General features: G+C 51.9%; 10 protein-coding genes across 10 annotated transcripts; 7 read left to right on the top strand and 3 right to left on the bottom strand.

The window, feature by feature from the left end:
• The first annotated feature begins 366 nt into the window (after window positions 1–366).
• BD324DRAFT_627075 (hypothetical protein) lies at window positions 367–3530 on the top strand. The gene is made up of 5 exons (XM_022015960.1): window positions 367–720; window positions 774–931; window positions 983–2412; window positions 2448–3356; window positions 3410–3530. The coding sequence occupies exons 1-5, from the start codon at window positions 601–603 to the stop codon at window positions 3430–3432; spliced, it is 2640 nt and encodes an 879-aa protein (XP_021870828.1). The 5' UTR covers window positions 367–600; the 3' UTR covers window positions 3433–3530.
• Window positions 3531–6913, bottom strand: BD324DRAFT_627072 (hypothetical protein). Its single transcript, XM_022015959.1, has 5 exons — window positions 6317–6913; window positions 4695–6257; window positions 4251–4636; window positions 4008–4192; window positions 3531–3944 (listed from the first exon to the last, which is right to left on the bottom strand). The coding sequence occupies exons 1-5, from the start codon at window positions 6822–6824 to the stop codon at window positions 3644–3646; spliced, it is 2943 nt and encodes a 980-aa protein (XP_021870827.1). The 5' UTR covers window positions 6825–6913; the 3' UTR covers window positions 3531–3643.
• A 218-nt stretch (window positions 6914–7131) lies between these two features.
• BD324DRAFT_651242 (etoposide-induced protein 2.4-domain-containing protein) lies at window positions 7132–8970 on the top strand (the record flags this gene model as incomplete). The annotated part of the gene is made up of 8 exons (XM_022018299.1): window positions 7132–7670; window positions 7737–7772; window positions 7823–7985; window positions 8043–8095; window positions 8141–8353; window positions 8411–8493; window positions 8552–8628; window positions 8674–8970. The coding sequence occupies 8 exons, from the start codon at window positions 7132–7134 to the stop codon at window positions 8968–8970; spliced, it is 1461 nt and encodes a 486-aa protein (XP_021870826.1).
• A 2495-nt stretch (window positions 8971–11465) lies between these two features.
• BD324DRAFT_466027 (hypothetical protein) lies at window positions 11466–15127 on the top strand. The gene is made up of 10 exons (XM_022012864.1): window positions 11466–12835; window positions 12905–13113; window positions 13161–13454; window positions 13509–13640; window positions 13691–13854; window positions 13902–14041; window positions 14100–14294; window positions 14364–14478; window positions 14529–14572; window positions 14645–15127. Exons 1-10 carry the CDS (start codon window positions 11823–11825, stop codon window positions 14847–14849), a joined length of 2511 nt encoding a protein of 836 aa, XP_021870825.1. The 5' UTR covers window positions 11466–11822; the 3' UTR covers window positions 14850–15127.
• A 67-nt stretch (window positions 15128–15194) lies between these two features.
• BD324DRAFT_627060 (hypothetical protein) lies at window positions 15195–19031 on the top strand. The gene is made up of 2 exons (XM_022015958.1): window positions 15195–16984; window positions 17040–19031. The coding sequence occupies exons 1-2, from the start codon at window positions 15392–15394 to the stop codon at window positions 18960–18962; spliced, it is 3516 nt and encodes a 1171-aa protein (XP_021870824.1). The 5' UTR covers window positions 15195–15391; the 3' UTR covers window positions 18963–19031.
• Window positions 19032–19174: 143 nt separating this feature from the next.
• On the top strand, window positions 19175–20478 carry BD324DRAFT_580018 (putative chaperone activator; the record flags this gene model as incomplete). Its single annotated transcript, XM_022013421.1, has 6 exons — window positions 19175–19225; window positions 19287–19429; window positions 19490–19622; window positions 19676–20095; window positions 20156–20336; window positions 20396–20478. The coding sequence occupies 6 exons, from the start codon at window positions 19175–19177 to the stop codon at window positions 20476–20478; spliced, it is 1011 nt and encodes a 336-aa protein (XP_021870823.1).
• Window positions 20479–21123: 645 nt separating this feature from the next.
• BD324DRAFT_465614 (UPF0041-domain-containing protein) lies at window positions 21124–22205 on the top strand. Its single transcript, XM_022012862.1, has 5 exons — window positions 21124–21204; window positions 21267–21395; window positions 21456–21475; window positions 21622–21722; window positions 21808–22205. Exons 2-5 carry the CDS (start codon window positions 21332–21334, stop codon window positions 22046–22048), a joined length of 426 nt encoding a protein of 141 aa, XP_021870822.1. The 5' UTR covers window positions 21124–21204; window positions 21267–21331; the 3' UTR covers window positions 22049–22205.
• On the bottom strand, window positions 22180–23403 carry BD324DRAFT_627032 (hypothetical protein). Its single transcript, XM_022015957.1, has 5 exons — window positions 23241–23403; window positions 23122–23197; window positions 22624–23065; window positions 22446–22585; window positions 22180–22395 (listed from the first exon to the last, which is right to left on the bottom strand). Coding segments are annotated over exons 1-5 (720 nt in total). The 5' UTR covers window positions 23243–23403; the 3' UTR covers window positions 22180–22335.
• Window positions 23212–25076, top strand: BD324DRAFT_465696 (hypothetical protein). Its single transcript, XM_022012863.1, has 7 exons — window positions 23212–23429; window positions 23474–23745; window positions 23972–24149; window positions 24203–24386; window positions 24436–24529; window positions 24577–24657; window positions 24700–25076. Exons 1-7 carry the CDS (start codon window positions 23427–23429, stop codon window positions 24800–24802), a joined length of 915 nt encoding a protein of 304 aa, XP_021870820.1. The 5' UTR covers window positions 23212–23426; the 3' UTR covers window positions 24803–25076.
• A 170-nt stretch (window positions 25077–25246) lies between these two features.
• On the bottom strand, window positions 25247–26359 carry BD324DRAFT_642342 (S-adenosyl-L-methionine-dependent methyltransferase; the record flags this gene model as incomplete). The annotated part of the gene is made up of 5 exons (XM_022017479.1): window positions 25247–25298; window positions 25354–25806; window positions 25858–25954; window positions 26007–26185; window positions 26244–26359. 5 exons carry the CDS (start codon window positions 26357–26359, stop codon window positions 25247–25249), a joined length of 897 nt encoding a protein of 298 aa, XP_021870819.1.
• Window positions 26360–26390: the final 31 nt, after the last annotated feature.

Genomic DNA, 26390 nt, shown 5'->3' with positions numbered 1-26390 from the left:
GACATCAGCTTACGGGTCAGCGCAACATTTGAACCGCCTGTTCCCTGATTCCAGCGAAAATCAGAGGGACGATCAGCGTCTTGCGAGTCCTCATAGCAGCCCAGCCCATTTTGAAATGCTCAAGCATTGACATTGAAGGCTCGCCGCCTCCCTCCTACACTCGTGATACCGCTTCAGCTCATACTGTCCAGCAGCTTCATTCTCTCGCCCAGTACTAGTACCGACGTGTTGGGAATGTCAGCCATGAATGATGACCCGCTCGATCGGGCTGTAGATCGCCGGGAGTCGAAACTTTCTAATTGGAAATTTCCACATTACGATTGATTCAAGACGATTAGCGTTCTTTTTCCTAATCCCGGGACCATTATTCGCCACTCACTGCTCCTCCATCATCATCCCCAGCCAGCGTCTACTATCTTCTTATTCTCCCACGCTGTTGGTTTTTTTTTTGGCTGTTGACTGCCTTTGTACACAACCGACCGTGCGAAAAGGTCCCTCCACCAACAAGGTCCACCGATCACCACCAAGGTCCTACTGCTCGCAAGGCGAGTTGCAAAGTCCAGAGGTCTCGCCTCGGGTGCATCCTCGAGCCTCGCTACAATGTCCGAAGACGATCCCTCTTCCCTTCCTCTCGCCCCGCTAGACCTCTTACTCAATGCTATCGGCAATGACAGTCCCACCGATGACTTTATAGGGAGCATGTTGGGCACCGGATCGACTGTGAGTTCTCTTCTACGTCTATATCCCAACTCACTGATGTGTTATCGTTGCAGATACGTAAACGGAAGCGTGGGCTCATCGAGGTCAACATACAACGATCCAAGATCCAAAAGACAATCACTAAGCATCTCACGGCTGATTCTTTTGGCTTCTCCAAAGTCATCGTCTGGCACCCTAATACGGCTCAAAAGAGTTATCGTCAGGAGAAGAGGTCAGTTTTCGAAAAGCTCAATAATTCCCCTCTGACATCCTTGCTGCTCAGGATGCTTAATCCACCTCCGATATTGCGCGTCTCCGGACCTATCCTCCCAGTTCTCACTTCTGTCTCCCTCACCCCGACCATCGACTCCCTTCACATGAAGACTCAGACGCATCATATCCCGCTCTTAACGGAAGAGCCCAGATCGGAGGGCAAAGTCAATAAAGAAAAGATGATAAGGGAGACCGCTGCGAAGTCTGGATTCGGTGCTGGACTCGGGAGAGCCAAGGCCTTTTCAAGAGAACGTCAAGCACTGAGTGATGGACTCGCTTTCCCCGCCCTTTGGGTCAACGAATCCATTGGCAAGCTCAAGGAATTCAATCTCGAATTACTTCTAGGCAGTCCCGGTCAGGATCCTGAATCAGCTGCGCAAGTGGTACAGGAGCCCAGTCAGCTGCCGGCCGAGGAGACAGCTGCCGTCCCTGGTCTCGCAGTTGGGGAATCCGGTGCTCAAGACCAAGCCGCGGAAGACAACGCCCTCATCGATCCTGCCATTGTGGACACCGAACCTACTACTGCGGATGCACCACCAGTCGCCCCAAAACCTTCAGTCTGGGCGACGTTTCCCTCCCTCCCCCTCTCAGTAGTATCCAAACCCTCCCAAAAGACGGTCAAGGCTAGAAACATTGCTTCGTGCCTGCGAGACAGCGACTCGTTCGCCCTGTGTTGTCGGATTAACAGTCAGTCAGTGCGTACAAAATACCTCAAGATTGATGCCGGTCCTCGTCTCGCTTCGCGCACAGGTCAATGGACGCCATTCAAATTCGACGTGATCACGCGTGCTTCTCCGCCAGACGTCAACACCAAACGGCCTCGATTTGCTGGTCAGGTCGAGCCGAATGACGTCTTGACATATGGGAGTATTGTCTCACTGGTGGACGTTCAGTCGGGAATTCGCAGTGAGCCCATGAAAGTGGTCAAGGTCGAGCACAACGAAGTATTGGATGACCGTGACGGTCATCCCATCAGCGAACTACAGCGAGTTGCCTTTCTCCGTCAACACGGTAACGACGACCGGCCGAGGTGGTTCCTCAGTGCTCCAGGCGCCAGAGCGGGCGGTGGTGAACTCTTATCCGAACAGCCAGGTGGCAAGCGTCGGAAGAAGGACGAAGTACCCACGAACGATGCCTTGGTCGAACAGACCCTGAACGGCCTTGCAAGCGAATCAGACGACAGACTGGCCGAAGCTGGCCTCCCGGAAGACGTAAGAGAGGCCCTGATGGAGATGGTGAGCAAGGGGGAGCATCTGCCAAAACGACCCAAGACGAAACGTAACGCATTGGCCATGGCCACGCTAGCGGAGCACGAGGGTACAGGTTTGCAAAATGCCTTGGAGTGGATGCAAGCGAGTACAGAAGAAAGAACTGTCGAAGGTGTCACTCAGGAATTCGAGTCTGTTCCTGACTGGATGAGTTACATCATCACTGGGATCTGTGAGTAGCGGTGCGATAACCTTGCTGAAGCTCAGCTTCGTTCTCCTTTTCATTCTTTGACGGGATGCAATACGATATGCTGCCTCGTTTCGATATGCCTCTGGATCCAATCCCACGCATCCTCGCTGAACCACTGTACCATCACGATCTGCAAGTGGTGGATGTCATCTTGTCGGAATATCACCTCATGGATTCCCCTCTGGACGTTTATCTCGGTCCCATTGGACCGCTGTCTGTGACCATTTGGAGATCGACAGCTCCGCTAGAACGAATGATGCTCAAGCCTGGCCAGCAGCATACCGCGGTTTCGCTAGACGCGGAGCCTCTGACGACTGTCCAAGCGCCTTTATCTGATTTTCCCGGAGCAACACCACACGTCCTTGTTCGAGTGGAGATGCCGGATGCCGATACGATTATCAGCGTGATGAAATCCTGCGCGGCGGCCAAAGAACCCAAAGCGCCAGCGATCGAGGTGGAAAATGATGGATGGCCAGTGGACGAGACACAAGCTATTCAAGAAGCTCTGAAGAATGCAGAGGAAGCTTTCAATCAAGACCAAAACCAGCAGCAACAAGTCGTCGATTCAATCGACAGGGTTTTTGAGACGGAGGATATGCCTATCGATCCATCGATCATGGTGGAGCAGAGTACGGATGGCCAAGCGGACCCGACATTGGAGGCGACGGAGGCGATGGAAGGAGACAATGTGGATCAACCACAACACGAGATGCTAATTGACAACACGGAGCTGGAGGCAAGAAATCCAACTTCTTGTTCTACCATGGTCCAATTGAGTACCCCTGTCAAAGAGGAGAGACGGACGGATTTCGTACCGTTACCATTCTTGTTATTGAGGAGTGATGGTGTGGGTTTCGGAATGGGAAAGAGCGTCGTCGCGGAGAGATTTCCAGATGAAAGTCAGTCGAGTGAAACGGCCAGATGGGGTGAGTGAAAAGTGTTTCCCGGCGGGAGGTTTCGAGTACTCATTCCTGATTAGGTCTCCGAGTAGTACCGACATGATAGGCATGACATGCAATCTACAGTCGGGCGGCGGTGGGCTAAGCTCCTATAACAATTGTATTTGGGTGAATGTGACAGGGCTCCTGATGACACTTCACTGTATCTCTTTGTATGTGTAATGATATGTATCTCGATATTGAGTACGCTACATGTATTGGACGCATGTCCTTCATTTCGTCCATACGTATATCTCACTTCTCTCCGCAACGAGTCACGACGTCCATAAGGAATCTCTCACAGCCTTGAGAGCCGCCACGTCCAACTCGAACCACCGTTCATACCCTCCCTGTCCAGGGCCCGTACTTCGTCTAGGTCTTCCGGTTTTCTTACTGACTCGACTTTGGCCCAGAGCCGCTGCTAAGTCTTCTTCTTGTTCCAGTATGTCTTCCGCAGCCGTAATTGCCTGTATCATGGGTACCGTCTCGAGAAACAACGATGATCGAGGGAGGAGAGGGGCAGATAATGGGATCAAGGGATCAAGGAATGGAAGTAGAGCTCGAATATAGTATGCCCTGTGGAGATTCAGAGATTCAGCTCAAAGACTTGGTAATATGCTGGATTTTTGGGAGACTCACCTTTGTTCCTCGAGGTCTGAAGGAGGTGGTGGACCTCCAACCAGATCCATCAGATAAGCTTCAATCTCTGTAGCCTTGTCGAAGCCTATCAATACGGGAACCGAGTCCTTAATCCACGGTTTGACGAGTTGATGAACGCCCAATTCATCATCGGTGTTTGGTCGGTGCCGATCAATTAGTTCCGTCTGGTTGGGAGCCAACATCAGCCGGCGACGAACCATCTGGACGAGACGCGGTACCTACCTCTAACACATGCGATCCTCGAGGACCAACGAACGCATCGCAGAAGGACAATACTTCGATTCGTCGAAACTCGTCCAGATCGTCCTGTGGCTGTCGCTTCGATGAACGGCAGACCTTTCGGTCGAATTGGAGTTGATTGATCGCTCGTCTCAGGTCGAATCTCTTGATAGGTTCGCTACCGTTTGGCGGGAGAGGTTGATCCAAATGATTGACGACGCCACAGCTTGAAACGCAACATCCGTGGTAAAGGTCGACAGCTCGATTCGGAGAGATTCCATATTGCTGAGCCAATGTCTCGAGGAACGGAATAGCGAGGTAGGAGGGCGGTGGTTGAAAATACAGTACGGTCTGGAGAGGCAAGGTATCGATAGGTATACGGGATGGGTCTGGCAAGGGTCAAAAGTCTGTCAGGTTGGTGTCGATGTCGAGTTGATACCAACTCACCATTACATGTCAGGATGACCGGCCGCCTGGATCCCGCTACGAGTGAAACAATTGTCGGCCAAAACGTTTGTTCCTCTTGAAACAGTATGTCTGCCTCTTCAATTAAGATCAATGACTGCCGATACTCTCCACTCGTCGTCCGCCGATGTCCGTGGTGATTCTTCCTTGGCGAGTTGTCCATCGACCAAATCTTGGATTGACCTTCGACGCATCCACTTCCCACTGTCTCCTTTGAAGACTGCTGTACCAAATGATTCTTCCCTACGTCCCCTATCCAACTCATCAAACCTGCTCCTGTCCTCTTTCCCATCCCAGGATTCACCTCGAATACTTCCCATCCTAATTCTCTCGCGACGGCGTAAACGGCAGCCGATTTCCCCGCTCCATTCGGCCCACTCAGCAGTATACACCCAGCGAGTCGATCATCGAGAGCTGGATAACCTATCGGTCGCTCGTCCAACACCAGAGGGGGTTCGTAAAAGTCCTCATAAGCCTCCAGTTCGTCCTCTGTTCCGAATGGTTCGCCGAATAATCCAGCATCGTCGACTATCCACCCGTCCAACGCTTTTGTCCGTGAGACTTTACGAAAAATCCGACGTCGGGTTGAAGCGCTGGAGCCTGTCCCGACTGAGAGCGCTCGTAGCCATTCTAAGAGATAAGTTGATTCCGTCTCGTTGCCTAAGACTTGGGAGGCTGAAAGAGGAGCGAACTGATCAGCCCATGCTTCCCGGGAGTTGATGTGCCGTGAAAAGAGAGATTGGATAGCGGGATGAAGGGTGATGAATGGAGGTGTGGAGGGCTTGGTGGAAACGGACGAAACGCCCAATTCGAGATGCGGAGTATCAGAGGAGAGAATCGAAGAGCATTTCTTTAGCCAAAAGCCGTTCTTTTCTGAAGGATGTTCAAAGATGGATGATTTCGCTCGTGTTGGACGTTTAGACGGCCCTGCCGAGCTGAACTCAGCAGCTCCAATGTGTGTCGGACACTGTCCCCCCGGCAGTGGTGCCACCCATTCGCCGCCAATCTTCACTCCATGTCCCCAGCCGTCTCTCAATTGCCCAGGTACTGATCCGCCAGCCCCTAGTCCGTTCGAGAAGAACCCATGGACCGGTCTACCTTTAGAGCTCAGACTCGCTTGTGTTTCTTGTATCGGTGTCGATCCGTTCGGTGGTCCCACAGCTTCGGCTGCTCGTCGATGGAAGAATGAATGGGCTGCTTTCTGATCCGCTGCGAACACAATCTTCTTCGGACCACTCGGTACGGTCAGTTCGTCGACGTTGATGGGATCCCCTTTGGCTCCTTTGGATGATGACGTCGAATTCGCAGATAGGGTCCGAGTGAGAGCTTTAGCCTTGATCTTTGAGACGGAGAGTGCTGACGGATGTGATGAGGACTGGGGTATATCGTGGTGATCAGAGGAGACGAGATTGATGATCTCTTTATTGGTGGGTCGAGGGGCACCGGCGCCTTTACGTTTGCGTGGAGATTGATGGGGTGTAGTGGAGACCGATGGATTCGGACTTTGAAGAGGATCAGGAGATCCATCCCCAATATAGCTACTATCTGGCAAGAGGTTTCAGTTAGATCACTATCACCACTGCCTCGAGAACAGCTCGACAGACCTCTGTGAATAACCCCTGTGTCAGACGTTTGCTGCCCTCGTCGCCTTACGCCGATTCCTACTTTACGCCTGCTCCGAGCTCTCCCCTTCCCACGGCCATTCGATGCACCCCTCGTACCGTCCTCCAGGATCGAGTTCTCTCCACCATCCTTTCCACCCGTCTCGGCGTCAGACGTCGTCGTTGATGTCCCTTCGTTCCGCCTGGCGATGGACCAACCGCTAGATGAACGACTGATCAAGCCTTGAGCCACATCGTCCACCTTTTTACGCTTCCTCTTGACTTTCTCGCCTGATCCGCTATTTGCAGATCCTGTCGAAGGTCCAGCTGCGGCGTTGGCCTCTGTGCTTGCGCTCGTCGATTGGAAGAATGAATGGATCGGCTTGCCAGTGCTCGAAAGCTGACCAAGGAGGGTGGGGGCGATTGAGTCCGGGTTCGCATCTGTTGATTGGAGCCCAGAGCTGGTAAAGGAGCCTTCGTCATCCATCATCATCATCATCTTCGTCTTCATCAATTCGCCTTGTGTCGACTGCCAGACGTCAATCTCTCAAATCCCCATATCCTTCAGACATACTGGGCCGATTCCACGGCATTTCAGCGTTTATCCTTTGCGGTGTGTGCAACATTTCGGAGAACGCGTCGATCAAAGGCCACGCGACGAAGCGGAAGCAAAAAGTATCTGGGGGATCTCATCATCACATGCCGGGTTCACAAGCTGTTGTTGCAGGCTCAACAACTTGACCAGGTCCACCCGTGTAGCAAGAGTGCACTGTGGCGCACCCCAGACAACTCCGACGTCGAGGCTATCTAAGTCCGATATGCTCTATCGTCGTCAGGCTGGATCCTCCGGAACCAACCATATTCTCCATTCTCCTGTGGTGGACTCTCCCTCACCTCCACCGCGTAATGTGAATCAAGCATTCAAACCATTACGTAGGGAATCTGGGACGTTGTATTCTACTCCTTCTGGTCAAACTGGACCATCTGATCCATCTCGAGCGCGGTATCCCATCCCGTCCAGTAGTCCAGCGATCAATGGGGATGGAAATGGGTTCGGAAACGGTTATGGACACGGTTACGGTGAATCTGAGCCGAGCTATTTTCAACCTTCGTATGGGATGACATCTGGTAATATTGGACTTGGATATGGATCCAGCGCAAATACCGGGTCCTCCTCTCAATACGGATATGGTGGAAACATGGGTAGTAGTGCATTTGCCCCCGGAGACGATGCCAAACCGTTGTCCATGAGGAGCAAAGAAGAATGGATAGCTATGGTTCGTCATGGGCTGGACAACGTCGCCAGAGGGTTTGGCGATTCATCAAGGCTTGACAAAAGCTGGTCTATGGCTTGGGGGTGAGTATGCCAATAGATCAGGTCACACCGCAATGAGGCATAGCTGATGCATCTCTTATGGTTCAGAGATGTTGAGCTCAGAAGCTTGATTCTACGATCCACGTGAGTTCCACTACTGACGCCTACAACGTCGACTGATACTCTGTTTCCAGGCTCATCAACCTTGTCTCTCTCCTTCTGCTCTCCTTCTCACCCATAGTCTTGTCTCCAGCTCTCTCCTTGTCACCCGACGCGCAGGACAAGGCACGATCCGTCGGATTGTGGTACAACGTCCTTCTATCCTGGCCCGTGTTCGTCCTCTGCTTCTGGATCAATGTGAGCGTTTTCTCCTTGGGCATCGAGCTCGGGTGAGCTACTGAACGACACGTACAGGCATATTGGGGTCCCGCGATATCGAAACGAGCTCAGATACTCTTACATCCTGCGTGAGTAGTCTCAATCCATGCCGTGAGCTGATCCATCCGCCGCAGGTACCGACATCAACCTTCCTCGCCTATCCCCTCAAACAGATCCTCGTCATCTGCTCCGTCTGATCCTCTCGTATGGGTCTTTTCGACCCTTCAGCGCCTCTTGATGATCTCTGATTTCACATTGATGTCAAGGACCATCTTGCTGGTACCGGTGTTGGGGAGACCGACGGCTTTCGCCTACATGTGTATCATCAATGCTTACTATTGTTTCGAGTGAGTCAATATGCGCTTCTCTGTGAGGTTGTTCTGGCTTGAATGTGTCTTGTCCAGCTATACGTTCACCTCCCGTGGATGGTCTTTGACCCACCGAGTCATTTTCATGCAAGAGCGGACCTTGTACATGGTTGGGTTTGGTGAGGTTGAATTCGAGGGATTAGGGAATTTGCGACTAAGACGGTCAATCAATGTCAGGCTTCCCAGCAACATTCCTGTCATCCTTTTTCACACCACTGGTCAATATGGCCATTTTCGCGCTCATCTATCCATTCGTGAGTCGTTGTCTCGGGAAGAAAACGCTGAATCTGTTTTCCCAGTTTGTTCTTCAGGCTCTGCTTGCCAGACCACCCGTCCCTCGATCCAGTCTCCTCCCAACTACACCCTCGCCGCATTCTTCCCTCCCAGCATCACCATCTGAGCAGCATCCGTCCATGACACCTAACGCTTCGTCCCTGTCAGCGTCTCGCCCGACTTTCGGTGTCCCAATCTTTTTCTTTGCCAAATTCGCCCTCGCTGCGCTTAGCTATGTCGAAGCTGCGATTGGCCGGCATAGAACCGGATTTTCTGGGGCCGGATCTTCATTGAGAGAGAGATCTGGTAAGAGGGTGATGTAATTATCCGCCCACAGCAACGTATGCACCTTTGACGTGCCTGCACATGTGAAGCCAGGTACGTAGACAGGGTATCAACCCGCATTGCACCCTGGCGTGTGGCCCCCCGTGGCTATGCAGCAAGAGCCGATAGAGCCAGCTCATCCACGGCGTCTTCTCGGTGCAGAGAGCGGGTCATATTGTTATTATTGTTGACGATGATGATGATGACCTCGTTTCTGCCAACCCCGGTTAATGTATCCGGTACACGGCCAATACCCAAGGGCCCGGGGGGCGTCTTTTCAGGGAAAATTATGAAAAAAAGACGAGGGGGGGAGATATACATCATTTTGGCAGTGTGCCTGGTTCCTTGAGTGCCGACCGTGGTCCGTGGAGAAAAGGATTGTTGCCCGTGTCTATCTCTAGAACAGGTCGATGCAATAGCCGCAAGGGTGAGAAGGGCGGAAGCAAAAGGAGGAGGATGTTTGTGGTACAAATCATCCGTCTCACGCCTCATGCTCCATCGTATCATACACACACAAATAGGTTGTGGTGGTGGTGGCAGCGTCGTGGCGGCAGTGATTCTGCGGCGAGAAGGATGGGCCTTTCATGCGGAGGAGCACGTCAGGCATAGCACGGGATATCCGCTGGCTCCTGACATGGGTTCCATTTTGGCTCCGAGGGGCTAGATAGGTTGCACAACACACTACCTACCGTGGCACGGTGTTTTGAGTCGCCCTTATGTGCAAAAGCCGTAGGCAGAGGCTGGTCATGGGGAATGCGAATCAATGCATAGGATGGATGGTATTATAGCCTGAATCCATTCGAGATCCTTATTCCGACGGCATAAGCTGGTAGGCACAGATACTGTGATGGGATCTGCTAAATTTATGTATCGTATCCACCAATAAGGTAAGTGTGAATAAACTATAAACCGTGTTCCTCGTCACACTACCACAATGAATGCAGTCTGTATGTTGTATCAGACGAAAGACGACGACGACGACGATGACAAGGGCTACGACAGCAAGGCAGTCAGGACGTGGGAATCCCATGGTCAAGAATATTTTTCCCATGACATGCACATCCCACCCAGCTCACCTGCTGTCTGACTGGCTGGCTGGCTGACAGACCGATGCTGGGCTGGGCATGACATCCAAGGCACGGAATACCGGTAATAGTGCCGAAACTACGGTTAAATGCCAGGAATTGCACCCTGGAAACTGTGAATTTTGTCGCCACGCTCTCACTCACTGCCTGCTCCTCCTGCTCCTCCTCCTCCTCCTGCTCCCCTTTTTTTTTTCTTCCTCCTCCTGCTCCTCTCACTGCTAGCCAGTCCGTACCCCGCTCGCCGTGTGTAGTGCGCGTGTCTACGTCTCTGAGAATGGGTCAAGTGAGCAACAGAGCTATCAAGTGCCTTGCAGATCAAGAGGGCAGGGTAGAGCGAAAACAGGCACTATCAGACAGCAGGTAGAAGGAGGGGCGGAGGGGAGAGGGGGGCATAGGCGGGGAAATCGTCAAAGAACGCAGCAGAAGCAGAAGAAGAAGAAGGCTTTTTTTTGGGCAATGTGGTGGTGTGGAATGGAAAACGCCACTTTTGACATGGAAGCTCAAGTGTCTCTTATGACTTCTATTCCTCGCTCTCTTTCTCTCCGTGAAAGGGGGGAACGGGCAGCGGAGCCAAGGGAGCGGAGAGAACGGTGGCACTAGGAGAGGACCCAGTCGTCGGCAGCGTAGGAGCGCCTAAAATGGGTCAGCATGGCTGTGAGATGGATGTGTCATTTCGATGTAGATCATTGGGCCAATTGTCTTTTTGGAGATCTGGTGTTTTCGTCTTTCTCCAGGTCTTCTGGTTGACAACAAGAGGCAATTTACAGTGGATCCATCCATCCATCGTTTCCAGGGACGATCCTCGACATTCCATATAGGACGGACCTGAGCTTTTGGAGCAATCCCCGCTCACTCCACGCCCCCTTTCGAGTGTGAAAAAAAAAGAGAGAATCCACACATTCATTCGCCTTATTGTGTCTGTGGAAGCCCCTTTGGAATAGAGCGAAAAAGTATAACCTTGCTCGTCTTTCGCCCCCCTCCACCCCCTTGCCCTGACCATCCCCCTCGCCCCCTCCGATCTACGCTGCCATCTCCGACCACAAGAACACATCCACACATTCCTTCAAGATCGGCTGTGTGTCCGTGTGTACCTTTCTCTTTGTCGTCACAAAAGTTCCAAAACCGATTCCAGGGTAAAATTGCTCGACAACGTCAAGTGGCAGTTTGTGGCACTCTGCACCCCTCGCTCTCTCACCCGCCTCCACTGCCCCTATTACATACCTCATACCTCATACTTCCTTGTGCCAAAATATCTTTCAACCTTTCTTCCTTGCTATATCTCAACGTGAGGGCACTCTTGTTCGGTACCTGATACGGAGAAACTGTTGCTCCCCTTCTTCTTCTCCTTCTTCTTCTTCCTCCTCCTCCTTCCTTTCCATTCTCCCTCCCTTCGAAAACGACACCCACACACGCCGCACACACGCACACACAACCCATCCAGTGAGGTGATGCTTCTTCCCGTCGATCTTCCATCAACAAAAAGTTTACAATCGTCATTGGCACTCTTGACAGCGGCAAGGGCATCTAAAATAGAGAGAGAGAGCTAAAGGGGTCTTTGATCTTCAATGAAGGGGCTCGGTTGATATTATAGAAGGAGCTGTTAGCACTAGTATAATCGGTTCCCCCTCCTCTTCGCCATTCGATTTTTTTAACCCCCCTTTTACCCAACATTACCCTACCTCGCTTGCACCACACGCACTTGCACGCTCTCCCTCTCTCTCAGACCGGACCTACTCGTCTCAACACGCTCTTGGCCTGTCGTATACATGTCGTACGATCCTGCCTACCTTTACGGAGGTTCAGGAACCCAGCAACACCAGCAGCAGCAACAAAAACAGCAGCAGCATCAGCAGCATACACAATCCGCTCAGAGGGATCAACGCACACCCTCAGATTCCATCCGAGATTCTCCCAGATCTCTGCCCTCAACGACCAACACTTCCAGTTCGAGACCATCTCAGCAATCCCTACTGTCTCTTCCTCCTGTCTCGCCGTTATCCCTCCATCAACGGCACCATCAACCTCTCGCTTCTCCATCTGGGTCGATGCTAGTTCAACCATTCTCTCATGCTCTAGGAATGCCCTCTCAACAATCTCAAGGAACAGCTTCCTACGTCGATCAGCAGCCCGTCATGACTTGGCAATCTTATTCCGAGGCTCAATCCTCGGCCTCCAATGAAACGCTACGTCCACCACCTCCTCTTCAATCAACCCGTCAAAATTCCAACCTTTCCATTTCACTTCCACCTCAACACCTACATCCGCCTCTCCTCATCTCCCCACCCGGGTCCATGTCATACAGCTCAGCGACGGTCACTCCTCCCGTCTCGGGCTATCCACCTGCATTCTACTCGTCAGGTACTTCACCTTTCCCAAGTCCGAGCTACGCCACTCACCAATCACAAATTACACCACCCATCTCAGATTACTTTACATCTCAACCTCCTCCTTCCATTTCTCCTTCCGCTATGGCTCACCGTTCAGGTCACATAGGTCCTTCATCTCCCAACGGCAAACGATACGGTGGCGGTGGAGATTCCTCACGATCGGCCTCCATCAACTCTGGCAAAGCCGAACCGAGTAGTGGGAACAAATCTGGCGCCAAAACGTCAAGACAACAATTCACGGCGTGTGGCGCTTGTCGGCATCGGAGAGTCAAGTGTGATCTCAAGGACAGGCAAGAAGCGGCTGAAAAGCAAGCCGGATCAGCTGCAAAGAGGAGCGGCAAGAAGATCCGAGTCAGTTGCTCAAATTGTCTCGAACGAGGCACAAATTGCGTGTGAGTGGCGGAAATACGCAGGGAATTGTTTCGTCCGTCGACCTTTTTTTTCTGACCTCTCTTCTACAGAGATGAATTCGCTCCCATCAAAGCTGCAAAGCAATTACGACGAGGAAAGCGAATCTCTGAAATCGAGACGCTTTACGGTCGTTTGGGGCAAGACGGCGTCGATGCGTCGGATGAAACCGGATCTCAAACAAAAGACGACGATTTTGTGATACCCGAACTCGGACCGACGTTTTGGCAATCGCATTGGCTGAAAGATTTCCTAAGACATCGTGAGTCCTTCACCGCCCTGTGAATTGATTGCTGAAGCTCGCTCCAGGACCGATATTCGACCCTCAAGAGATCACTTCTGGACCTTTGCTCAATCGAGTCCTGTACGCGTGGGCCATCTCCTTGGGTTACGATGAAAATGGGCGACAAATTTCCGACGACTTGTTGACTCCCCTCGAAAGCTCCATCGATGATTCGGTCGAGCTCTCGAGACAGAACAGGACAGAAAATCTGAAATTGGTGCTCGAAATCATACTCAAACAAGTCGATCGGGGCGGAGTTCTGAGAAGACCTCAATGGGACAACGCGAGGGCTCTGCTTCTTCTCGTACCGCTAGTCTCAGGTGTGTACAGTCAGGAATCATTCGCTCAACCCCTTTCTCTGACACCGCTCGTAGCGTTCTTGCCCTCTATCGAATTACATTCTCTCCGTACGGCCGCCATGACGCAAATTCACAGCCTTTCCCTGGCGAGATTAAATTCGCAAGAGCCACCTCAAAATCTTTCTTCCGAACTTGCCACTTTCTTTTGTAGGTCGAGCCAAGAATGTCGATAACAAGACGGACTGACACATGACCAGATGCCTTTGCCGAAGAGAGCTTGACGTCAAGTCTGAACGGACTCCCGATTTATCTCGATTTTTCCCTCATGGACAAACTGTGCGCCATCCCCGGAATTAAACTCGGAAACAGCATGGATTATATCAAGAGTCGGGGATTGACAGCTTTGAACATGACCACGGCGGTGAGTGACGCAAGGTTCTTATTCTTTTAAGCTGACACAGATTCCAGGCCTGCCGTCTAATGCACCGAATTGTGACTGTCCCCGACGAGATCATGTCAAACGAAGTTTACAACCGAATCACCATTTTGCTTGACCAAGCCTGGCAGGAGACTGAGATCCTGGGCTATGATCAAACATCCTCGCGAGAGTGAGTGGCTTGAATCAAATGAGACAGAGTCGTGCGTTTACTGACACAGCCTTTCTAGACTCAACCTAGCCTACAAGCTCGACGTGCTTTTGGTGTACCAGAGCCTTTACGCCGGAATGAAAGTTCAATTGGGTCGGATTATGGCCAATACGTCTCCAGATTATCAGAGATTACGAGGACTTCTGGACACCACCCGATCGAAATGCACGACTTTGAGCAAAGTCCTGGTTGATCACCTACGGGGATCTCCAAAGTGAGTGAAGATCGATTTCGCCACTCGTCACGTCGATCTCATGAACTGACGCTATTTTCCTTTCATCAGGGTGCTTGATACAGGTTCAATTGTGCACGAAGATGCCGTTTACTACGCTGCGAGATGGTTGATGCGCTCTGGATCTCCAGACGAGGACGTGAACGTCTGCATGTCAGTCCTAAGCGTGAGTGTGGCGTGGCCCCTCTGGGAACTTTTGCTGAAGCGCTTTCATAGTCATCTTCATGGTGCCTCTCAAGAGCCTGGAGCAGAGTCACAGAGTGAGTCAGAGGCCCGTCCTGAAAAGGGAAAAATCCAGAGCTAACGCATGGCTGCCCTCTTCTCTCCCAAAGACTCCGCGACTTGCTCTCTCAACGGAACGTACCCATGCTTTCTGGCTGGAGCATCTCCCCGCCGATTTCAGCCGCTTCCACCGCTTCTCCATTGTACCCACCAGCAATGATCATGAGCTCCAGCGGTCCTGTGATCAAAAACGAGCCGGACGTCCAGACTGTAGCCTATCCCCAAGCGTACGGATACGAGTTCTACACCCAATGAGGAGGAGGCACAGGCGAGTGACGTCTAGGCCACTGCATACTGTCATCATCACCTGCCTTTTTGCCTTCGTTTTCTGTGCATTCATATCATTCGGCCACAACTCACCATGGACATTTGGTTACCATGTAGACAGGGGCTTGGTCTCATGATGAGACGTAGCTATATGCATTTATATTCTGTGACATGAGAGGGCGGAGGCGGTATGGCGGATCCAGAGATGACGACGACGCCATTACCTTTTCTAATCCCCCTGCTTCTTCATTATCAATCTGTTAATGGATTAGCATTTTGAAAAGCTCAAAAACCGGCCAAAGGGGACGCCGAAGCCCCCTTCAGTCGTTTTTTAAAAAAACTCTCTCTCTCTTCGCCGGGGCTTTTTCGTGATTCTTATTTGGTTCACCCTACAAACGATTTGGAACGCAGCGTGTGGGTGAGAAGGTGGAGGCAGTCCAATACGAAGAGATATATCCCACAGCGACATCGAGTACAGTGGAAGGAGAGACATACGGCTGGCTGGCTGGCTGGCCTAAGGGGAGGCCAATATGGACGCGTTGGATGTTGGTCCGGAAGATGGAGGACGAAGGGGAGGTGACGAGCCAATACCTTCACCACCTCGGATCCCAGATCAAGGTGCAGGAGTGAAGGAAGATGATGAAGAAGCAGCAGGGGGAAGGAAAAGTGACCAGACAGAGGCTCATGTCCTCATTGAAGACAGAGAGAAGATTCCGGATGACAGTACGCAGGATGGAATGGAGGGCCAAGGAGAGGAATCTAGTGAACGTCGTGACGAGCCTGCGAGCAGCGATATGACTTCAGAGCGACCTCTTGTCGATTCGCTTCCGGACGCGTCGAGTCTACCTGTTGACCACTCATCGGCACCGGATCAAGTCGATGTCATTGGCGACGAAAGGAGAAGCGATGTGGAAGCTGGACTGGAGCAAGTAGATGCTTCGGAAGTTCAGGCGGCTACAGAGATCGGTACCGATGACCTGACCACTCCTGCAAAGGGAACGGAGCATGTAGATGCTCTGGAAGTTCAGGCGGCTACAGAGATCGGTACCGATGATCTGACCACTCCTGGAACTGAGGACAAGGCTGCCGCAAACGTCATGACTGCGCCAAACGTTCTGCCAAGTCTCGGATCAACCCAAATTGGACACGACGATAAGACTGGAGGAGAGACTTTCCCTGGACCCTTCTTCATGTACCCTGGCTTACCAGTCACCTCTTCGACGACGGGTATGGGAGAGTCATCTTTACCATCATCATCGACTCTGCTCACGCCGACAGAGGGCGGCGGCAGTCTTACGTCGACAATATTGCCGGCAGCGGCCGACCCTGTGCCTGCTGCCTCTGCGGACTCGGCAGTTCCATCCTCCCTCACTCCCGATCCGACTCGACCCGCTCCTCCGTCTGTCCAACTGGCGGACGCCACCCCTCAGCCCGAGCAAACCTCATCCGCCTCTCAACCTGTTCCTCCACCGGTACCTCCTCCTGCTCAGCCGGCTCCACGTCCAGACGTTCAAACAATCGTTTCAGATCTGTCTGCTGCGGCTGCAGCCCAAAGACGCCTATCGAACGGTATGACCGTTGCGGAAGCCGCTGCCAGAATGGCCGCCATACCGGGTAGAGAGCACATGACGAGGGAGCAGCTACTGGAGGCCGTGCTGAGGAAGCCACTGGGACAAGAGTCGTCGCAGGGCATGGCACAGTCACCTACGATCACGACGACGCCCGGGGCCAACACCGCGCCTTTGAATGTGGCTCCCTCCAGCGCACCTCCTATACCCACAACTGAGCCGACAATCTCCACTCCTGCCCCCGTCCCGAACACTCAAACAGCTACACCCGCTCCTACTCCAGTCGCCGCTTCTACACCTACACCTGCTACCGCCTCTGCGCCTACTCCTGGATCCAGCACCACTCCCTCTGCTGCTCGCTTGGCGCAGCCTTCTACACCTGCTCAACGAGGTGCTTTCCTCCAGTCTCTGGCAAATTATCTCAAACAAGAGGGGATCCCTCGTCCGCCTGAATTATTCAACCCTTCTCGATTAGGTGCTATCCTCGTTGATGGAAAGGAGTTTCACGTGGTGGATCTGTTCTTGCACATCGTCAGAACCGGCGGAATAGCCAAGGCGAGTGCTCCCTTTGGAAAACGGGTCTGTTACTAAACTTTGTGCCTTCTCTCAGATCCTGAGAGCATCACACGACGCTCCGATATGGACAGATTGGCTAGAAGCAATGGGATTACCCCGAACCATTCCTCAGATCTCCCTCGTCGGATCCGAAACGGCCAAAACGACAGACACAGTCACTTACCTTTTGTCTCTCTATCATATCCACCTCGCTGGCTTTGCAACTTTCATGCAAAACAAAAATCGAAAAGCTACGACACCATCAACCCCTGCGCCAGTCAGCGCTGTTGCGTCCACTTCTAGCCCTGCACCTGCTCCGAGCCCTGCAGCATCAACTCCCAGCAGAGTCATCACCCAATCGTTGCCGGCCGCGAAATCCGGGTCCAACTCTCCGAACAAGAAACGGAAACGTGAGAAAACGGATGATGCTTCGGCTGCGACTCCGACGGAACCGGCAGCAGCCAGTTCACAGACACCTGTCAACGCGACTGGGCCCGGAGCCCCGACTTTGGAGCCACCTACATCTGCTCCGGGTGCACCGAGCAGGACACGCTACAAAGTCGCCTACACACCTCTGCATCATCCGAGTCCCAATCTCGGTGGATGGGATGATCGTGCAGTGTCATCTGGTTTTACTCGATTTAACCCACTACGACCAGCTCGATCCATACATGAACTCGGCGTCATCGACATGGAGGCCGTCCTCATGGGTCTACGATCCCGCATACCCCGAGAATTGGGCTATGCATTGACAGTCTTATCCATGCTGTCAATGGCACATCCAGAAGATCATATCGGTGGATTACACCTGCAACGCTTACACGAGCTGTTTTTTGATCTAATGGAGTTTGTGGAGAGTTCGGTGTTTGGAGAGGAAGGCTATGACGCATGGATCAAGCGTCAAGAACCGTGTGATCCAGTCACCCTGGCCAACCTCGAGCAATTGAGTCGAAACTTCGATTTCAGCATACGTGATCTTGGTGGATCAGCTCGTCAGGAGATATCAGGGGGACTGACCGATCACGCCCTTTGCGCGCTCAACATTCTACGCAACTTGTCCATGTTCGAACTGAATCACATCCAAATGGCCTCTGAACCGGCATTCTGTACACTCCTGTCACGAATCGTCGACCCGCGTCTTGCCAGACCATCCGGACCGCCAATCCCGGATCAGCCCTTTTCACTCTTGGAATTCGCTCGTGTCAGGCGAGATTGCGTCGTCATTTTGACGAATGTTGGCCGACACATCATGCTTCGACGCGTACCGTTCGATCATGTTCACGCCATCTTCCGGCTCATATCTTCTCATCTCGTCTCTGGTTTCGAGATCACATCCCGCGAAGGTCTCTATGGACCACCTGAACGACCACCGCCGATATTCCTGACCTTGCACAATGCCATGGAAGCTCTGAACAAGTTGACGGAACAAGATCAAAATCGGGAGGTCCTTGGCAAGATCCCTGAATCCGAATTGGTCGAGCTATTCGATGGACTAATCAAAATGTTCCCATTGACCAGACGAGCCGACGAAGCGATGCACACCACGGAACATGCTCTGGGTTATACGGAGTCCCTCGCCATGGCTCTGTATTCTCTGACTTTCATGTCGCCGTTATCTGCGCGAAAAGCTATGCGCAACATACCTGGGGCTGTGGGGATCATCAAGCGCTTGATCTTTGATTCCATCCATCGACGTCCTGAAGATTTCCGTCAAAACCCCTTCGCAGTCCTTACGCGGCGGTTATGTGAGGTCCTAGGGGTTCTGAATGGCACCGCTACGCCGGCTGGGGAGAGCGGTTTAGAATCTGTGGGATTCAGTGCCGGTGCGGGCGATGGAAAGGGTTGGAGGTGGGCTAGCGGGGTCATTGATAAAGGTTGGATGAGTGGCGATGAAGAGAGAATTGTTGAAGGGTTGAGTGTGAGAGGGATGGACGCTCATGCGTTTGGAGAGCTGGATGGGATGTGGTGGGGAGATTGAAGTCGAGTAGGCGACGACAGACTGCACTGTAGATCTGCAGCGTCGAAGAATGTATCCTTGTCACGACTGCCATTGTCCCGCCACACTCCTCCGCTTGACCTCCACCGAAAGATCCAGAAAAATGTCGGTCCGAAACACTCGCTAGCTGAACGTAGTTCGTCATAGAGTGCTTGTATCTGTACACCGAATTGTATTGCTGAGAAGTATCGACTATGGGCGAGCCAAAACCTCTGACTGCATATCAGCAGACATACCACTGGAGGGTGAGTTTGTTTGCGGGCGCTGAGCAAGGGACCCAATGCTTGCTGACGAGCATTCATGCAGAACAAGAACTGTGGACCTTGGGCTAGGGAATGGATTAAAAAGTCTGTACCCGGTATCAAAGTGGAAGATGGAAAGCAGAGGGTAGAGGTGGACGAAGTGACGAGCGTGTCTGGAGATTGTGATCTGGGACAAAGAAAGGGAAAGTGAGCGACTGCCAAGCTGGGTTTGCAATGGAACTACCCTCGGCTGATATTCTCTGACAGACTCCTGACGATTTACGACCTCGAAGTTGAGCTTTCGTGGACCGGCTCGGATGCAGAAGGGTCCGAAGTGAAGGGCAAGATCAAGTGCCCTGAAGTCAGTCATGAAGCCATCGATGGTCTGAGCGAATACGTCGTACGTCTAGTGTTTGCGAGGACCGTGTTCACTCCTTTTTCTCTCTCTGGCAGTACGAAATAACCATCACAACTCCTTCGCCCGCTAACTCTTCTGCCAACGCCTTGTCATCATTCGTTCGATCTGACCTTTTACCTCGTCTTTCGGAGAAGTTCAACTCTCTCCGTCCAGCTTTGCTAGAAGCTCATGGAGGACCTTCGGACGAAGCAACGTCAGGTGTATCTACACCTCAGAATCAACATTATTCGCCTGCTCCTCCAGGAAGCGCAAATGCCAGCAGCACCACTTCTGCCACTGGCGCAACGGCAAAGTCTGCTCCCGTAACATCTCCTTCCACTACCACTCCGAAACCCGCATTGACAGGGACAAAAGTCGTCGAGGTCAAGGCTGAGCTCCAGGCGAGCGCTGCGGATCTATGGGGCTTGTTGACGGATCAATCCAAGATCCCCATGTGGTCTCGAGCAGAAGCCAAGGTGAGCATAATTTCCCCCCGGATTCATGGCGTTCGCTAATGATGGACACCCCTTCTCTAGTTCTCTCCGTCTCCTGACTCTTCGTATACCCTCTTCGGCGGCAACGTCACCGGCAAAATTGTATCTGCTGAGGCGCCCACCAAGCTTGTGACGACTTGGCAATTGAAGAAATCCAATTGGCCGAGTGATCACTTTGCAACGATGACTATTGTATTGGACCAGGGGAGTAATTCGACGAATGGTAGGTGATCATATCGACTCGATCCATTGTGTCAGATAAAAAGGTTGACATTGTCACAGTTACATTCACACTTGACGGTGTCCCAGCTGGACAGGAAGGCGAGCTGGAAAATGCTCTTGATGGTTTCTACATCAGGGGGTAAGCTCTTTCTCGCGCACCCATAGAGCAGGTGATACTGACCATGAGCCTTACACAGTCTCAAACAAATGGGGTTAGTACTCTCCTCTTCATCCAGAATCTACACTCGTCCACGTCCGAAGAAAGCTTCCTCCAGTTCCAAGAGCAAACCGAAATCCTCTTCCGCTTCCTCTCGGTCTGTCTCCGAGTTGATAGGCTATGGGGTCGTCGTGGCTCTTGGGGCTGTGCTCATCGGACTGGTCGTATCTTCTTTCTCCACCTCCCCGTCTCGGTAGGGGGAATACAAAGGCGCAAATTTGTACTGATGCATTATTTCTTGTTCTTTTCTCTCGCAGGTTGGGAACGATGCTGTAGACGCACAACGGCAACCCAGGCGCCTCAGAGACTCGCATGGATACCAACAGAGAGAGGGATACATATTTATAGCAGCAGTGTGGAGAGCTAGAGAGAGCAGCTGCAGCAGTAGAATCAGCATCGTGATCATGCATGACTACTGCCATCATAAATTGCTTGCCCTTCGGCCAAGCCCTCGGAATCCCTCCCCTACTGGATTTTCGCGAGTCGGCCCGCAAAACCCCAATCTACTGAACTTCATTCTGGGCTACTTTCACTCTACGTGTGCATCTATAAGCTCTAACTCATCGCTGTAGGAGCTATTTGTACGTCTCGAAGCTGGAGCTCTCGTACTTGTGTATGCAGCGCTGAAGACATCCGAATATATAAACATGGCGTGAGTTTGTCGTTTTCTCTCCCTTAGTATCTATGGCTAATAATCTTCATTCCCTACTACAGGTCGTAAGTCATCAGGCCTCCCTCAGGCTTCCAATACAGGCTCTCATCGTTTATTGACGTCGCTGATGAGTCTTCCTAGAACATTTGTCAATTGGATCAAGTCCCCAGCGGGCAGACAATACTTTTTCAGTAAGTATCATTTTTCTTCTCCCATATACCGGGGTCTGGTCGACTGACCACTGGATTCAGGTACACATTTCTGGGGACCGGTGAGCGAGCATCCACGTCAAGGTTACAGGTCTCCAGCGCTGACCGAGTGTATCGTCTCTCTGTTCCTGTCTCGCTCGATGCTGCGCCTGGCTCGCACCATATCTCTGCTGTCTCCCGGCTCTTATCACATTCTCACTGACTTCAGCTGGCCAACTGGGGTCTACCAATCGCTGCGCTGTCAGACTTGGTCTACAGGGATGAGGAGACTATTTCAGGCGTCATGAGTCCCACTCTGGCCATGTACTCGTGAGTTGGGGAAAATTCCCTCCCCTTCGAAGTCGCTCCCATTCCTGCAATTCATTTCCTGATCTTGAATTTTGCCCACTCACAGAATGATCTTCATGCGCTTCGCTTGGCGAGTTCAACCTCGAAACTACCTCTTATTTGCATGTCACACGACCAATGCTATTGCCCAGACTATTCAAGAAGGTAGATTTATCAACTATCATTACTTTGGAGGCAAGGAGAGAAAGCTTGAAAAGGGAGTAGAGGGAGTTGCTATTAAGGCTGCAGAAGGCATGGACAAGGCCAAGAGCAAAGTCATGGATGCTGTCAAGCAGGTCAAGGGATGAGCGGTGGTGATTGGAAAGCTTCCGAAGAGGGCGAGGAAGGATGGTATGGAGGCGGAGAAAGACCCTGAGGCTTGCAGTTGACTCAAGTCTGATCATATGAGGTCACAGTGGTGAGATGGATGTATGATACATACATAGCCTTTGGGTGATTCTATCGTCTCTCACTGTGCGAATGGACCGAATGTTACAACATGAGCAAGAATGGGCAGTACAACAGCGATGGCAACGGCCACGGCGGACAATTGGTCTAATCGTGTGATTCTCTGAACGGCAGTCCGCGTGGTGATCTATTTGAGTGACGTCTGAGCTCCTCTCAGAGCGAGATAAGCCTGATCGACTCCGGGACCCTGTGGAATATCAGCCACAATCCGATTCTTATCCGTAGTCTTTTACTTGCCAGGTTGCGTACGACGTTCCAGACTTCGAGACCTTTGTACCGTAATTTTGTCCTCGGATCCGTGTAGCTTGCGTGCAGGCCCGTGATGTCGCAGTATTTCTTAGCAGGAAGCAAGCTTGGAGGAGCGGTGGGTGTGTGATCTGCGAGACATTAGCTCCAACACGGGGGACACACTAACAAGTGATGATCTCCTTCCTAGGTCCATTGTCCAACGCCATCTCAACCTTTTCTTCCATCGTCTCATCCATCACTGGCGTAGTCTGACCACTCTCCAAGTCTTCCGTCATTGGCGTCCCAGCACCACTTCCAACGACACTGCTGATCCTTGATCCTCTACCTTTCAAGTTGAGACCCCGCTTAGACAGCTCCGTCTTTGGCTTTTTCTTCTTCGTTCCCAGCTCCACGACCTCGCCTCGAGCCTTCGCAGCTGTCTGAGCGGCAGACAAGAAACCATCGCCTCCTGAGACTCGTTCTCGTTCAAGAACCAAGATCTGCTTGACATTCTTCTTGACTCCGGTGGTCGCGGCGGAAGCTGTCCGTGCGGGCAGCTTGGAAATAAACGTATGTGATTTGAATGGTCTGGGAGTATCGTAGTAGTTGAGTTTGTCAGCCAGAGTCAGCTAAGAAAACACAGTATCAGTGTGTTATCTACTTGAGCATCTAGAGTCCGACCTACCCCGTCGTCACCGGGACCCGGGGTGCTCGCATTGGATTTACGAGGGCCAGACCGGGATGGGGGAGGTACTCGTGGCCTAGGGCATGATCAGCAACTCCTTCAGCCAGCTCCAAACCTACATTTCGATGGGTCGTCGACTGTCCAGAGCTCAACCGTCGTCTCAGGTCTCATCAATCATGACCGAGCTCTGGGATAAAATGAAGATAAAAGTCACGGTACAGAAATATTATAAAAGATGCGTCTCAGAAAGTCGAGACTAGGACCATTACAGCTGTATTGCACATCATCCTCGATTTCCATTCATCATGGTGAGCACTTGAGGAGATCATCAGGCCCAACTGACCATCCGCAGGATTTCTCTTCCGCCAACGTACCCATTTCTCGTGAAACATGGGCTCCTCGATCCCCGCCTCGAGGCGCACCTACTCAACCTTCCGCACCTTCAGGCAACGGACATGCTGATGAATCGCGGGATGGAGAACGAGGGGGTTACGATAGCAGACCTTCTAGAGGCGAAGATTATGACGGCAGAGATTCCAGAGACTCTAGAAGGGACTACGACAGTCGGCCTCCTCCACCTCGAGACGATTCGTACAGGAGGGATGATCGTCCGTCTTACAACGGGTGAGTTGGATCGACACAAGCTCCCTTCTGCACCCTTCCTTTCACCGTGATACTACAGTGACTAGCGGGTTCTGTCTTTTGTTCGTCTCGTTCGCTACTAATTACTGACGCCTCATCTCTCTTCTTGCTGCGCTCCTTGCAACCTGAAATTTCTCACCATGTCCTACGATATCATTGTCCGCCGGTCCCTCACTCCTCGCGATTTTCCCCGCGACGCATTCGACAGTCGAGACGCAGGAGGTCAAGGAGGACCTCGTCGACCAGTTCATGCTCCTGCCAAGGTCGACCCCAATCCCGTCCTTGGTGTATTTGGTCTCTCCATTCGAACGAGGGAACGAGACCTCGACGATGAGTTTTCCCGATACGGAGAGGTTGAAAAGGTCGTCATTGTGTATGACCAAAGGGTGTGTCACAACAAATCGTGCAGAGTCGTTATGCTTACTGGCGTTCACCTTAGACTGACCGGTCTCGAGGATTCGGATTCATTACTATGCGATCTACTGCTGATGCTGAGCGATGTGTCGACAAGCTCAATGGGTTCATGTTGCATGGAAGACCCATCCGTGTCGACTTTTCCGCCACGCAAAAGGCTCATCAACCTACTCCTGGGCAGTACATGGGCGAAAAGAGGCCTTTGAGGGGTGAGTACCAGTCATCAATACATAAATCTAGCTGATGTTGGCGCAGAAGATGATCGGGGTTACCGACGATACGATGATCGACGAGATGACAGACGATATGATGACCGACGAGACCGAAGGTATGACGACCGAGGTCGCGACAGGTACGTTCCAAGCCGGCGCACTTGGGCCGTTCTCATCCCACCATCAGAGATTACTCGTCACGCCGAGACCACGATGACCCCTACGGCGGTCGAAGCCGTCGTGATGATGACCGACGAAGATCTCCAAGGTGAGGAATTTTTGTCTTCTCTCACATGCTTACCATGGTCAGTCCGCGACGAGCAAGACACTCGCACTCTCCAGATCGCCGCGCTCCTCCCCCTGCAAGAGAGTATGAAGCTGCTGCGCCTGCTGGTGATGCTTCAAGGTACTAGAAGTCAGAAAGCAAACGGTAGAGGCAAACTTCTACAGAAAAGGAAAACTTGCCAAAGCGCAACATGTAAAGATCGTCGTTCTCCTGCTTCCATTCTTCAACTCCAAAACAACTATTCTCGAGCCTCAACGCTGCAGACAAAGCCTTTTCCAGTCCTTCAACGTGTGCATATCATCCAACCGACACTTTGTTACAACAAGCCTTTTCATTCTTTGCTGCGCTCGTTCCTTCTTTCAGGGTCACCGTGAATACGGTCTTTTACCCACAGCTGGAAGAAGAGCAATGAAGTCTTTCGAAGGTAATACTTCCCATGAAGGCAAGGCAGAAGACTGTTGATTTCTCAAAAATCCAATACCTCTTAATACATGCATCGTAAAAACAGTCCTTCCGCGAGATGTGCGAAGAAAACAAGATCGTAAAAGCGAGCCTCGTGAAGCATGAAGACTCAAAAGTAGGTCTTCCGTTTCCTCGCCGTGTACTTTGAATCTCGGGGGACCCTGCGAAGGCCGACGGTCAGCCATGGATCCGCAAAGCCAACAGTGTAGGTCTCACCCTTCTTTGCCTCTTGTCCGGTAAAGATCCTTCTTCTTAAGCACCCAGTCTTTGACATTATCTTCCGCCTTGCCCTTCTTCTTCCCTCGCTTTAACGAATCCTCTTTCCGTCTCCTCTTCTCATTTCGTACTCCTTCCCTCATGCGCTCCACCTCTACAGCATCGGCCTCGATCCCTTTCGGAACCTCTTGCTGGCCGACCATCAAGCAGAGATACATCTTTCTCGCCTTTTTAGAGTTTGGATAATCAACGACCAGACCGCCTCCAAAACCAGCTCGTTGAGCGGCCGAAGTGATCATTTGAACTTGATCGTCTGAAGATGGATAGAATTGGAAGACGGCTCGTGATGGATTACGAAGCGCCGAGTGAAGTGAAGTGAAGAATTTTGCAAGACGTTGAGGTGGTAAGTGACTTGAGGAATCAGCATTGAGCAGCCATTGTATGACAGATATGCTATGTATGGGGTCAGATGGCTCGATCAAGTTTTCCTCATAGTTCACCTACCTGATGGCACCATCGAATGAACCTGGTCTGAACCCGAAGCCCTGTCCGATATCCTGTAGAAACAAGTCTCCTTCTACTTCACGTTCCAGGGCGACCTCTACAATGCATGTTAATGGCTTCAATCCACCTGTATGATTCAGACTACCCACCCAACATGCTCGGAGCGATGTCCACACCGACCCAAATGTGACCCTCCTCATCCAGAATCTCGCCAGACAGACCCGAGCCACACCCTATATCGAGAACGAAAGAGGCCTCATCTTCTGGTAAAGCTAAGAGCTCCAAAGCTCGATGAGTCATCTGCGATTGGACAGATTGGACCCGAGAGCTGTAAGAGGTCAGTCAGGTCTGGGAGAAAAGAAGGGTGAGATGCGGTCCTGACCCACTTTGCGGTGTACTTTTGCGCTTCAACATCACCATAGAACTGTTTCAAGTGAGTATGAATCTGCCGGAAGTCAAGACTTACGATCTCTGGCGGCGAAATCTCTTCTGGTCTCGACATCTCGACTGTAGATTGACAGGATAGTTAGCAA

The sequence above is a fragment of the Kockovaella imperatae genome (assembly GCF_002102565.1).
Source record: "Kockovaella imperatae strain NRRL Y-17943 chromosome Unknown BD324scaffold_7, whole genome shotgun sequence".
Classification (NCBI taxonomy): domain Eukaryota; kingdom Fungi; phylum Basidiomycota; class Tremellomycetes; order Tremellales; family Cuniculitremaceae; genus Kockovaella; species Kockovaella imperatae.
The sequence above is the reverse complement of the archived record's forward strand: the minus strand, read 5'-3'. Positions and strand labels throughout refer to the sequence as shown.

Excerpts from the sequence above, each read along its gene's own strand:
- BD324DRAFT_627075 (XM_022015960.1), top strand. The coding sequence starts at position 601 with ATGTCCGAAGACGATCCCTCTTCCCTTCCTCTCGCCCCGCTAGACCTC. Across the intron at positions 932-982 it reads AGTTATCGTCAGGAGAAGAG|GATGCTTAATCCACCTCCGA; the intron begins GTCAGTTTTCGA and ends CTTGCTGCTCAG. Across the intron at positions 3,357-3,409 it reads GAGTGAAACGGCCAGATGGG|GTCTCCGAGTAGTACCGACA; the intron begins GTGAGTGAAAAG and ends ATTCCTGATTAG.
- BD324DRAFT_627072 (XM_022015959.1), bottom strand. The coding sequence starts at position 6,824 with ATGAAGACGAAGATGATGATGATGATGGATGACGAAGGCTCCTTTACC. Across the intron at positions 6,258-6,316 it reads CACAGGGGTTATTCACAGAG|ATAGTAGCTATATTGGGGAT; the intron begins GTCTGTCGAGCT and ends ACCTCTTGCCAG. Across the intron at positions 3,945-4,007 it reads TCAGACCTCGAGGAACAAAG|GGCATACTATATTCGAGCTC; the intron begins GTGAGTCTCCCA and ends GAATCTCCACAG.
- BD324DRAFT_466027 (XM_022012864.1), top strand. The coding sequence starts at position 11,823 with ATGTCGTACGATCCTGCCTACCTTTACGGAGGTTCAGGAACCCAGCAA. Across the intron at positions 13,641-13,690 it reads CGAACTTGCCACTTTCTTTT|ATGCCTTTGCCGAAGAGAGC; the intron begins GTAGGTCGAGCC and ends ACACATGACCAG. Across the intron at positions 14,573-14,644 it reads GCCTGGAGCAGAGTCACAGA|ACTCCGCGACTTGCTCTCTC; the intron begins GTGAGTCAGAGG and ends TCTCTCCCAAAG.
- BD324DRAFT_627060 (XM_022015958.1), top strand. The coding sequence starts at position 15,392 with ATGGACGCGTTGGATGTTGGTCCGGAAGATGGAGGACGAAGGGGAGGT. Across the intron at positions 16,985-17,039 it reads GAACCGGCGGAATAGCCAAG|ATCCTGAGAGCATCACACGA; the intron begins GCGAGTGCTCCC and ends GCCTTCTCTCAG.
- BD324DRAFT_465614 (XM_022012862.1), top strand. The coding sequence starts at position 21,332 with ATGAGTCTTCCTAGAACATTTGTCAATTGGATCAAGTCCCCAGCGGGC. Across the intron at positions 21,396-21,455 it reads GGGCAGACAATACTTTTTCA|GTACACATTTCTGGGGACCG; the intron begins GTAAGTATCATT and ends CACTGGATTCAG. Across the intron at positions 21,476-21,621 it reads GTACACATTTCTGGGGACCG|CTGGCCAACTGGGGTCTACC; the intron begins GTGAGCGAGCAT and ends CACTGACTTCAG.
- BD324DRAFT_627032 (XM_022015957.1), bottom strand. Across the intron at positions 23,066-23,121 it reads CGGGTCCCGGTGACGACGGG|CTGACTCTGGCTGACAAACT; the intron begins GTAGGTCGGACT and ends GTGTTTTCTTAG. Across the intron at positions 22,586-22,623 it reads TAGGAAGGAGATCATCACTT|ATCACACACCCACCGCTCCT; the intron begins GTTAGTGTGTCC and ends AATGTCTCGCAG.
- BD324DRAFT_465696 (XM_022012863.1), top strand. Across the intron at positions 23,746-23,971 it reads GATCGTCCGTCTTACAACGG|TCGAGACGCAGGAGGTCAAG; the intron begins GTGAGTTGGATC and ends CGCATTCGACAG. Across the intron at positions 24,658-24,699 it reads GACCGACGAAGATCTCCAAG|TCCGCGACGAGCAAGACACT; the intron begins GTGAGGAATTTT and ends TACCATGGTCAG.